General features: G+C 40.3%; 2 protein-coding genes across 2 annotated transcripts in view; one reads left to right on the plus strand and one right to left on the minus strand.

The window, feature by feature from the left end:
• HERC4 (HECT and RLD domain containing E3 ubiquitin protein ligase 4) overlaps positions 1-12708 on the plus strand; it is a 270043-nt gene that overhangs the window by 24926 nt on the left and 232409 nt on the right. Inside the window, exon 2 of the mRNA XM_069541545.1 lies at positions 7360-7452. The gene's annotated coding sequence lies outside the window, so the exon portion shown is untranslated. The remainder of the gene's footprint in view (positions 1-7359; positions 7453-12708) is intronic.
• Positions 7450-12708, minus strand: part of MYPN (myopalladin) — a 69576-nt gene continuing 64317 nt past the window's right edge. The window contains exon 19 of the mRNA XM_060034924.2: positions 7450-11449. Within this exon, the coding sequence (XP_059890907.1) occupies positions 11280-11449 (170 nt within the window). The 3' untranslated portion in view covers positions 7450-11279. The remainder of the gene's footprint in view (positions 11450-12708) is intronic.

Raw genomic sequence — 12708 nt, forward strand, 5'->3', positions numbered from 1 at the left:
TGATGCCCAGACCACTTTCTGGTCCTACTCCACTCTGCAGTGGGTACTGGGGCTATGGCAACCCTAAGGGAACCTGCCTTCCTCACTATTTGGGCACAATACTCTACTTATTTATACTTAAAATGCTTCATTAGTAGCCCCAGTAAGTTTCTGGAGTTTGTAGAATGAAATAAAGTCAGTGTTAAAATAGAATGTGTTAATCAGAGAGGATCTCACAGATGTATTCAGATGGTTAGTCCTTTTTTTAGGTAGGGTGCACATTCCTCTCTCTGGACGGTAAATACCCTGCAAAAGAGAACCATACAGGGATAAACATGCAATATATACATTTGCTTATCACCTTAACAGCAGTTTCTTTTTTTTAAGTTAATCTTTATTGAGGTATTGTTATTTTACAACGTTGTGTTAGTTTTTACTGTACAGCAAAACGAATCAGCTATACATATACATATACCCCCTCTTTTTTGGATTTCTTTCCCATTTAGGTCATCACAGTGCATTAAGTAGAGTTCCCTGTAAGTAGAGGGAACTAAGAGGGAACATTAAGTAGAGAACATGCTATACAGAATGTTCTCATTAGTTATCTATTTTATACCTAGTATCAATAGTATATATGTGTCAATCCCAATCTCCTAATTTCTCCCACCGCCCCCTTTCCCCCTTGGTATCCATACATTTGTTCTCTACATCTGTGTCTACTTCTTAATGAAATCAAACAATTTAATTAAAATGATGCTATTCTAATCCTATGCCTCTTCTCCCCCATCCCCATTCCCCCCAAAAAGTGGGAATCTGTTAACTGTTATGCTTTTAGTTGCCCATTTCTGTGGTTTGGAAATCTCTGGAAGCAACTTAACTCTTACCAAATTCCTAAGCTTTCCACCCCACTTGATGTACTATTTTTTTCCTGAAAGATATTTGAGGGAAAAGTAAATGGGTCTCAGTGATCAAACCCAATCTATGATAAAACTCCTCAAACTGTATGTTGGGGAATCCATCATGGTTTATGGATTAGGAGCTTGGATAAAACAAATGTAAAATATTTGTGGAGTTAAGGTTCATTTATTACTATACATAACAGAATTTAGATTACCAAGCAACCTAAAAGTTGCTACAATATACTATATTGTCTCGCCTTTGAAAATCTGTTCTTTCTAGTTTCGTAACACATTGAACACATTGAAATTCAAAAATATTCTTTTATTCGGGCTTCCTTTTCTTAAGAAATCAACAAATGTTATCAAGCATCTACCCATACCCTGCCTTCTTCAACATCATCCTTGTCCTTGTGTAGGCAGCCAAGAAGAATACACATGTACTAATCAGTAAGCCGCCCTGAACAGTGCAGCTGAATGCTTCAACTGTAGAGTATCGGGAATATGTACCATAAGAGCTCCTAAGAGATATTAAGTAACAAAAGAAGACCCACTCCCAGGCAGGGTTTGAGTCCCATTAGTTATTATATGTGGGCTCTCCCTAGGTGCCAGCTGCAGGTAGAGGCCAAACCCCAGGGTCAGAAGTCTTGAAGAACCCTATACAAGTGAATGGGGCTATCAAGATGGGAAAGGCCATCTAAGCTAGTGGTTCTCAACCCAGACTGCTCATTAGAATCTCAGGTAGGGAGTCTTGAAAAACATACCAAATCTGGGGCCCCCCGTTCAAGAATTGATTTAACTGCTCTGAGGTGAGGCCTAGGCATAGATATTTTTTCAGGACTCTCCGGGTGATGCTAACTGGCTGATGGGGTTGAGAACTGCTTAATTAAACAATATCTACTATGACACCATTAACCTTGTTACCAAAAACTGACTATATTGTTGTCACAGTCTTTGTATTTGCAGATCTTAAGAAGAATTAGGCTATCTTTCTTAACATCCAGTTACACCCAATTTCTTAGTTAATGAGGTGACCATTATATTAATGAAGATCTAACATTTCTGCTGGATATGAGCCAGATGGAATGTATTTGGGTTGTGGGTAACAGCGCTACAGGATTCAACAGTTAAGGCTCAGTTCACTACTTAAATTTTGCCATCTTAGAGTAAAAGCAAAGTGTTATTTTGGACTGAATTTTGCTCTGCTCTCTGCTTAGGTTTCACTAAAGATATCTCTTTTTGCTGCCTGTGGGTGACAGAGATTTCAAAGCACTTATAAGACCATAAATATATGACCAACCTTTTCACATGTATACCCATTCCTTGCTCTGATCATGAATATACTAGAGGGTGCAAGCTTTAACGAGTGTTTTATTGAATTAACACAGGACTTTTGGATGGCTGTTTCAAACTGGTAGTGTACCCCCAAAATACCCAAGCCGAAAAAAAACTACTGAGAGCAAGAACTTACCCATCTCACATAACAAAGTCTGGGACCAAAACACAAAACAAACCCAGTAACTAACTGAGAATAAATAAAATTTTATTTAATGAATAAAGAAACAGTCCATCACATCCTCTAAACTGCTTTTTAAAACATCCAGGTTGAATTAAATACTGGTTCTTAATTTTTCTTTTTCTAATTGCAAAGTTTCCAAACAAAACACAACCTCCAATAAATCTTTAAGAAAACACAACTAGGAAACAGCAACGGGTGTCATGGAGATGATGTGGGCTACTGGAATACAATGCCATATACTTCCTGGAGAAAGACACAGTAAATGCTCACAAACATTTTGGCTTAAGCGATCATTGGTTTTCATTTCCAAAGAATATCTAACATGCACGATGCAGAGGAAAGGAATAAAAGCCAAGATCCATTCATTGCTTTCTAGTAATAGAGACGAAATATACAGTTTATATAGTTCACACATTTCAAAATGGTTACTAAAATAGTTTTTCCATTAGGATTTCAATAACCAAAAAGGTACTTTAGAAAATAAGTTGACTCTAGCTTCCTGAGATGGAAGCATATCATGTTTGTAAGCCTTCTGGGGCCTGGTGTGTTTTCAAGTGGAAAGAACTCATGCAGGAAGAGAAAGGAAAAGCATAAGATGTGTCCCTTGACCATGATTGAACTGTTAGCTATGGGTGTGTGTGTGTGTTGGTGTGTGTGTGCACATGCCTTCGGACACAAGAACTTTGTCAGTTCTCATGGCTGAAATGAATCATGGAGTTTAAATTCAGACTTGATGTAGCTAAGAATTTGAAAACAGAGACCAAAGGATATGTTCATTTTTGAGGGTCCGTATCCATCTGTTATCCTAAGGTTGATTCATTTCAACATAAGGCTAATGACATGCTAGTATGGAATATTTCTTCATTAGAGCCTAGAGAAGTACAATGGAGTTGTCCTGAACTGCGTAATCCAGAAAGGAATACAGGGACTCTCTTCCTATTTCTCTGTGCACTGCGGAGTCATCATTTCCACTAGCTTTGATCATAGATGCAGGACTCTGAGTTCCCTTAGGCTATTCTGCCTATGTTGAAATAAATTTCCCTGGAATCTGCCTGTAGAAAGCAGATAGGATATTTCTTGAATTTATTTAATTTTTCTCCAGATTTTTTTCAACCACATAGCATCTTTTTTTTTTTTACATCTTTATTGGAGTATAATTGCTTTACAGTGGTGTGTTAGTTTCTGCTTTATAACAAAGTGAATCAGTTATACGTATACATATGTTCCCATATCTCTTCCCTCTTGCGTCTCCCTCCCTCCCACCCTCCCCATCCCACTCCCCTAGGTGGTCACAAAGCACTGAGCTGATCTCCCTGTGCTATGCGGCTGCTTCCCACTAGCTATCTGTTTTACGTTTGGTAGTGTATATATGTCCATGCCACTCTCTCACCCCGTCACAGCTCATCCCTCCCCCTCCCCATATCCTCAAGTCCATTCTCTAGTAGGTCTGTGTCTTTATTCCCGTCTTACCCCTAGGTTCTTCACACATAGCATCTTGGAAGAAGAAATTCCCCCACTGTGTACTACCCTTCTCAGGAAATACAAAGTAGTGGGACCGGGAAGAAATGTGAACTTGTTAAACAAATTAACTACTTACTTTGGAGAAAAATATTTTTACCATTTTCTTTGGATTGAAAAAACCCCTGCTATCACTTTTTTAAAGGGTCTCTACAGTAAACTTCATAAGTATTTATTTATCCTACCCTCCATCCTGGGAAAGTCTCAGATATTTTGTTTATTTCACAGGTAAAGAAACAGAGACTCCAGAGTTATAACAAAATTAGAGAACGTATCTGAAATTCATCTGAATGATTAAAATTCCTATTGGAATTCACCTGAGAATTCCTAGACATAAGGAGCTCTCCGAATGCTATTAAATGTTTTATAGATTTTTATCTTGACAGGAAGATAATGAGAGAGAAGAGTAGGTCATGAAACTTAATGCTAAAGCTTGAAAAAATAAGTGAAATTTAATCAGAAAAGAGGATATGGTACCTCTGAAATCAAAATACTGAGAAAGTAAAAGTTAATTAACCAGTGTGCATTAAAAAATACAGTTGCACTCAAATTATCTCATTTGAATTATTTCAGGGTTTTACCTCTCCTTAAAATACACAGTAAAACGGGACTTCCCTGGTGGCACAGTGGTTAGGAATCCGCCTGACAATTCAGGGGACACGGGTTCAAGCCCTGGTCTGGGAAGATCCCACATGCTGCAGAGCAACTAAGCCCGTGTACCACAACTACTGAGCTTGCGCTCTAGAGCCCGTGAGCCACAAGTACTGAGCCTGCATGCTGTAACTACTGAAGCCTGTGCTTCTAGAGCCCGTGCTCTGCAACCACAATGAGAAGCCTGCGCACCACAATGAAGAGTAGCCCCCGCTCGCCACAACTAGAGAAAGCCCGCGCGCAGCAACGAAGACCCAACGCAGCCAAAAAAAAAAACCCAAACGGTAAAACTGTTTATACTGTGTGCACATACATTTAGTAATCTTTTGGTAATGACTGCTGTGGTCAATACTAGAATGTAGTTAGTTCACTGGATTCTTGCCCCACTAATTGTGGGGAAATTATAGGAATCTGTCTCCAGTTTGCAGATAACTCACTGAATATGTGTAGAAACATCAGGTTCTTTGGAATTTTGGAACATTGAGCAATTCATTCTTACTACATTATATGAAAATCATTCATGTTTCCTAGTGTGTATTAAAGTACTTCTTATTGTAAGAAAACTATACTTGTAACTCCATTCATTTCCAATCGAAACTGGTCAAGCATCCCCCACCCTGCCACCCCCATCTTTCCCATCTTTAAGTTTCATTTTAATGTGTCCCTGTTTTCAGTTAGGAGGTAGAACGAATTTTTATCTTAGAAAGTAAAAAACATTCTATGAGAAGTTTACTGGACTTGCTGGATATTTTAGGAAGACTAAAACCCAGTTATCTTTCTGTTCCTCTAGAGATATCTGACCAGGTTATAACGTATGTGGTAATTTTTACAATTTGAATAATTTAAAAAATCTCTTTTAAGTATCGAATATATGTATTTGTACATTAAAAAATCAGTTCAATCATCATCAAAAAAAACCAATCTTTAAACCTGGAAACTAGCACTGTTTTCTGCATTTTAAAGAAAAATGCCCATTTATGTCAACTGTCAAATATTTATTGTCAAATAATGTTGAAATATTTTAGTTTTTACTATTAGGGAAACATTTTCTACTCACTTGTATGTTAAATCTTTTAGCAAATTAGTATATATGCCTCTACAGTACAGCAATTTTCTTTATTGCTTACACTCAGCATTTATGGCACAATTCTCAGAGGATTGAAAAGTGTGTTCTTTCTCTATTTCTTGCAATTTCAAGGCTATTGCTCTTCGGAGTTTGAAGTGGCCATTACTTAAATACGAACAAAAAACAGCCTGTTTATGGTTCTATAGCACCAAGTCTGCTAACTAATATAATTAGGCAGAAAAAGGAGGCAAACATATTTTTAACAAATATGCATTTTTTTTGCATCGCACAGATTTTTTAAAAAACATGGTAGTAGCAACTTTTTTTTAGCATACTGATGACCACTGCATTGTCAAAGTTTAGAAGATGCTTGGCATTCTTCAAGCAATGCTTCAGTAATTAACTTTCTGAAATATTGATCCACTTAAAACAAGAAAAGACAATCAGTGGTGAAAAGGACTTCAACAAGCTCTATTGCAATCTAAGTATCTGTTCTTCTTCCTGGTGAGGCCCAGTGATTTTCAACTCGACCGTAAGTGGAAATACTTTGAGTCCAGGTTACCCCTGAAGGGACCTTGAATAAAGGTCATTATGAGTAAATTTGCCTTTGAGTTTACAACCAACTTATAAATAGCCCATATACAAACAGACTCAGGCCAGGATCTCAGCTTGGAAGGTTCTTTGGGAGTGTGTAGGGAGGAAGAGGACAGGAGGAGGCTGTGATCAACCAGAATAACTTGGATGTCTGACTCAGTTTTCTAGACCTCCCCTCCCGGCCTGATTTTTTTTTTTTTTTTTTCCTTTTGCCAGCAGTTCCATCTATTAGAAGTTGATGGAAGTAAGGAAGCAACTGCTTTTAAAAGCTCAGCTCCTCTGTGAAGTTAGACTCTCAGGCATTCAGGATTTGTTCGATTGGACTGCTTTCTTCTGACCCCTAAGCCAAGATGTATGGAACAGGAGTTAGGTCATTTTGGAGCATGAGGCATGTTGGCAGGTTGTGGGGAAGCGGTGAGGGGATGGGTTACAGCATGGGGGGGGTTACAGAACATGGGGCACAGGGCATCTCAGAGAAAAACACGGAATGGGGATAGAAGCAGAAAGGACCTCAGACACTGTAGCTTGGACATGTAGACACAAAAAAGGAGGAAGTAGTCTTTCTTCTATTAGCAGCTTGGCGGTTTGGTTTTTTTTTTTAAATTAATTAATTTATTTATCTTTGGCTGCATTGGGTCTTCGTTTTGGTGTGCAGGCTTCTCATTGCGGTGGCTTCTCTTGTGGCGGAGCATGGGCTCTAGGCACGCCAGCTTCAGTAGTTGTGGCGCACGGGCTTAGTCGCTCCATGGCATGTGGGATCTTCCTGGACCAGGGCTCGAACCCGTGTCCCTGCATTGGCAGGCATATTCTTAAGCACTGTGCCACCAGGGAAGTCTGGCGGTTTGGTTTTAATGCTGCATTTTCTTTCCCCATTTTCCCTCTGATCCCCATTTCCATGATTAAACAAGTTATGAAAAGCCCTTCACTTGTTTGGAAAGAAGGGTGCTTATGAGATCTGCATAGCTTTTTGGAAAAAGGGCCAGAAGGATTGTACCAACTGTCCCTCTTTCCCCGGGCCATTTTTGCAGTTTTGGAGATTTCTCCGAGGGCTTCATGAATGCTGCATGTCCAACAAGTGTAGTGCAAAATAGTAGGGTCTAATAAGACCAAAGTGCATGTTTATTTCTACTTTCCAGACATGCACTGCACGTGCAACAAGGAGGAAGTACATTCTTCACTGACGCCGACGCTACAGCCTATGCTATCTGCAGCCCTTCGGACCTTTTAGGGTAAGTTCTGTGATCAAATCATGGTAATAAAATGATTCTTCTCAATCTCACTTGCTCGTTGGAATCACCTGGGAAGCTTTAAAAATACTGATGCCTATGCCAGAATCCCAGAACTTATGACAGTGATTTGGGGTTGTGGCATGGCTATTGGGATTTTTAAAAGTTCCCCAGGAGATTCTAGTGTGCCAAGGTTAAAAACCACTGCTCTAGACTCAATTCATTTTATATGGAAACATACTGACTTACATAGAATTTTAAAGTCCAATTTAGGTCAATAAATATTTATTGAGTGCCTCCTCTGTATAAGGCAAACTTTTGACACAGTCCTTACTAACAAATAGCTAAAATCTAGTGCAGGCAAGACTGGGCTAGTGCAAGGGGAGAGTCAGGCAGGTATATAGAGGCTGTGTTTTATATAAAATACTATACAAATTCATCTTCTCTTTTTCCAGACTCAAGAAATTTGCTATAAGATTTCAAAAAAAGTAGAATTATATTTTATTGGGGTCTGGGGGGGGGGTCAGAAAATATTTCATAGAGGCAGTAAAGTAGCATTTGAGATGTTTAAGGAACAGGTAAGATTTCTGTAGGTGGGGATTGGGGAGAAAGCCTTCCAGCTGGAGGCAAAAAAGAGCCATGTGGCTGGAAAGCTGAGGCCTGTGTTAACTTTGCTGGTGCACTGGATGTGTTTTCTGAGTAATGGATGAAAAGCTTTGGGATCATATTGAAGCAAGGCTTGAGTAGCACAGGACAGAACAGCTGGCCTGGGTTGGCTCCAAGGAGCCACTGGGGGTTCGAAAATTGGGGAATGATATGATTGGAGCAGTACTTCAGGAAGAATGATCTGATGCTGAGATCTCAGCTAGATTTGAGTGGGAGAAAAAGCAGGACTAGAGGCAGGAAGACCAATTAGAAGTCTCTTATTATGGTTGAAGTCAGAAGAATTGAGGGAAATTAAGAGAGTAATGAAAGTCTGAACTGGGGAACCACGGGGGGACAGAAAGAAGGCCTGAATATAAAAGAAATAATCGAGTTAGAATTAACATGATTTGTCAGTTGATTAGAGGAAGCAAAAAATGACTTGGATACTCTTTATTTAGATTACTAGGACTGTGATGGTGCCATTAATAGAAATCATTAAACTAGGATGATGAATGGTTTATGAAAGGGAAGATGATGAATCTGATTTTGGATGTGTTGAGTCCACACATATCCAGCAGAACTAAAATTTCTTATATAAGTATTCCTCGTTGTAATTGAATTCCAATAGAATTTGGATTTGTTCAACACAGTAGTTCTCAACAAAGGGGATCCTGCCTCCCGGGGAATATATGGCAATGTCTGGGGACATTTCGGGTGGCCACAACTTGGGGAGGGGTTGCTCTGCTATTGGCATCCAGTGAGTAGAAGCCAAGGATGCTGCTAAACATCCTCCAGCGTGCAGGATAGTCCCTCACAACAACGAATTATCCAGCCCCAAATGTCAAGAGTGCTGAGGTTGAGAAACTTTCCTGTAACATAATCCGGAAGTTCAAATTCGAGGAATTTTAAACCTTGTTATATTTTAGGTTCGACAGTGCCATCTAGTGGCCAAATGTAGTATTTATCATAGTTCACTGTTGAACAGTGTAAAACAACAAATAAAAAAGATTCAGAAAAAAAAAATTCAGAAAGCGAATACATAGAGAGATGAAGAATATCCTCTCATAGGAGACTGTCTAGAGTTTACATTAATAGATGTGATGAGGAGGTTGGGTGTCCAACTGTGGAGAAGCAATCCTGGAGTTAGAAAATGCTCTTTGGTCATAAAGAGATTTGATAATAGAAGCCAATATAGAAACAGAATATTTTACAGGGTGCATTCTGTATGGAATGCATTCAATTTCATTACAGTTGCCTATACTTTTACTATTGTTCCTGCATACATAAGAAAGGAAAAAGTCTAATAATTCTGCTAAATAATTGGCTGAAATCTTTATTTCTTAAGGATGTAACTTATGGTTTTTTATTTAATTAAGAAATAAAGATTGAAAATAATTAAGATGATTTTAGAGTCAGGAAAAATACAGGGTAAAGAGTACTAGAAACTTCCCTTTAATAAAAAATAGACTTTTGGCCAAAGAAGCAGCACTTGACATGCCTTTTTTCTTACCTCCCCCACTAGATTGTAAGCTTTCTGCAGGCAGGGACTGTGTCTTATCATATTTGTGTATGGCCCATAGTCTCTAGCATAGCATCTTATACAGAGTGGACACACAAATGATTTTTTGAGTGAATGAATTTATTTTTATACTGGAAATCCTTGCCTTGAAGTGAAGAAAATTTCAAGCCTTTCTAAGCAATTACTATTTGTTCACTTGAGTAAGATGCCAGCTGAGGATGTCTGGCTCAGAGAACACCAAGGACTTGGGCACAAGGAGTTGGTAACAGACACTCCAATTCATTTCCCTGGTGAACTGGAGCAAACCGTGCCGTGATGACCATCCCTAGGGCAATTTTTTGACTGGTGCATACATTGTAGATTTCTCTAATATAAGATTCATTCATCCAACAAATAGTTATCGAATGTCTACTTTGTGCTAAGCACTCTTCTAGGCACTGGGATATCACAGTGAACTTAGTCTAAAAATTCCTTAAGTGGAGAGGCAGGTTTTGAATTAGTGGGTTAGAATAAAGATGCACATTCCCTGTCCCTCCCAGTTTCTCAGTTAGCATAATATTTTCTGTATAGAAAATGCAATTTGACTAATGATCTCAAAGCAGTTCACAACTATTAAAGACGTCTCCTTCTACAGCCACTGCTTTGCTCGGGCAAATGAAAAAACAAAAACCACTCTCCCATCACTTCCTCTTCTAGTTTGCATTTCTTCCTTTCTCACTGCTTCATATACTTGCAGACTTTTGGGGCAAGGGGAGAAGCGGGAGAGCCAATATTCTTTGGGCAGATGATGATGATGCCTGAATATTTTTGCAAGTGGCAACTGAAGCTTGTAGTTTTAAAAGTGACCCCGCAGAAGATTTCCTTCTGGTTGGTTTATTAACAACCCTTTAGTTCTAGAGCCTAGGGATATATATATATATATATATATAGTCAGAAAAAAAACCACTCACCATTGTATCCAAAAGAAAATGGTACAGGCAGGGTGGTGGGTCCCTGTTTTGGCTATAGAATAAGTGCACTGTGCAATATTTAGTGTTCCAGTGATTTTTTTTTTTTGGTATCTCAATCACATTTTGGCACTTTATTATGTGGCTCAGTACACCCAGGGTAAGCAAATCGAAAGTGCTTCTCCATGTATGGGAGTTGTATGGCACAGACTCCTAGTGCTAAGTAGAAGCTGATTTAATGAATCCACCAAAACTACTGCTATGGATGCAATCAGTGAAAGGTGGTGGAGACCCCCCCTGACTTTTTCCTTTGCATTGTTTAGTGAGTTAGTGATTCCAAAGGTCACTACTGTCCAACTCCTCTCAGCCCAAGCATCTGACCCCTAATTGCTCCTAGGAGGGCCTGAATACCCCAACGCAGCAGGGGGCAGGGAAGCATGCTAGCTTTTTCCCAAAGCAGTGGATGGCAGCTGCAGGACATCTTTGGTTCGGCGGTATTGTCTTCTCATTTTGTTGGAATCTTAAAAGGCACAGCCCTCCATCTCTCCCTGAGCTGAGACTGCATGAGTCCCCAGCTGACTTACTCAAAGCTCTCCTTGCCACAGGTCGGGCAGTGTGGGAACTTACTCAAATCCAGTTGCTTGGAAACCATCTTATCTGGCTGGTCTTCCTTCCCCCTCCACAATCCACCCCCTTACACAGCAGGCACCCAGACATTCTTAAAGTTCATCACTCTCCACTACACTCCGAGAAGAGCATGAATACACCATTGTGCTTTCCATGGAAGAGAAGGCAGAGAAAATGTCAAGTCCTTTACTGGTGAGAGATCCGTAGCGACTGCCACTGGGCCGGACAGACATGGGTGGTGGGATCTGGTGGTGCCACTGAGCTGGAAAATGGACCAAATAATGTGTTACAATCAAAGGAATACAGTCTAGCAGGTACACGTCAGGGGTGCATTCTGTGCTCATTCCAACACTTTCTGTAGGATCTTAGTAAAGCATTGAAATATATCTGGGTCTGAAATGCCTCATTTGTAAAAGAGAGAAATAAAATCTCTCCTTCCCTGTCGGGAAGAGGGAAATTGGGCTGGTGATTTTTTAATCCCCTAATTCCAAACCCTATGATTCTAATCCAGTAAAATTTGGGACTGTAAGAAGGAACAGTGGGTGACTAGGGTGATTTCTCAAAATTTTCTCCTGACCTAGCATGGAGTCTGCTGGGTGGAGGGCGGTGTAGAGAGGGCGGTAGGCTCTCAAGGCAGGGCACCTCAGAAGGTGGAGATGAGAAATCTATGGAAATGGAAGCCAAAAGATGAGTCCAGACCTCTGACCGCACACCTGATCATACTAATCAGCGATCACCTACCTACCGCCCTAATCAGGTTCTAATGAGCTACAGCAAGAAGACTGAAAAGTAACTTATGTGCTATCAACCATGGTTCGGGGACAAAAGGGAATATTAGAATTTCCACGTTCACCAAGCACTGTCCAAAAGGGACACTGGTTTTAGCAGCCAGGATCCTTAGGCTTGAACATGGCCTGAATGAAATATCCATCCAATTTGCTCAGTCCTGTGTGTTGTCACTGATTCAGAAATTACCAAGCAGTCTTCTCATGAGGTTTCCAAGAACCTTGCTGTGGAGAAGGGGAAGCACCAGGTGGGAAACATGGACGTTCTGGGTCCTACGAAGCTATGGACCCTTGTAGCATTCCCACTTATAAACGGGTCCTCTGTTGATTTCATTCTTTTGAATAAGTTTTTCGGGATCTAAATGCCTCTAAGTGAATTGATAAAATCAAAATTTGAAAGCTACAAAACAGGACAAAACTTACAGCGATTCCACGAGAGAGCAGGCACTCAGTAAGGCAGCCATGAACTGGTTTAAGCCCCTCCCCGCCGCCCTCCGCCCCCCGCCCCTTAGCCTTTCCTGGCTCTGTCGGACACCTTAACCTGATAGCAGGTACTATTAGAAGCCCTCTTTTCGAAGAGAGACGGATGCCTACTGTCCCCGTTCCTCGGACAGGTAGGAAGTGATTGCGGGGGGCCGTACGGGATTGATTTTACCCCCAATCCTCCATGCTTTGCCCCACTCCCCGGTCCCAGCTGAGGATTCAGCGCTTCGCGTTGTTAGTGCTGTGGAATCAG

Source organism: Delphinus delphis, chromosome 16 (assembly GCF_949987515.2).
Source record: "Delphinus delphis chromosome 16, mDelDel1.2, whole genome shotgun sequence".
Taxonomy (NCBI): Eukaryota; Metazoa; Chordata; class Mammalia; order Artiodactyla; family Delphinidae; genus Delphinus; species Delphinus delphis.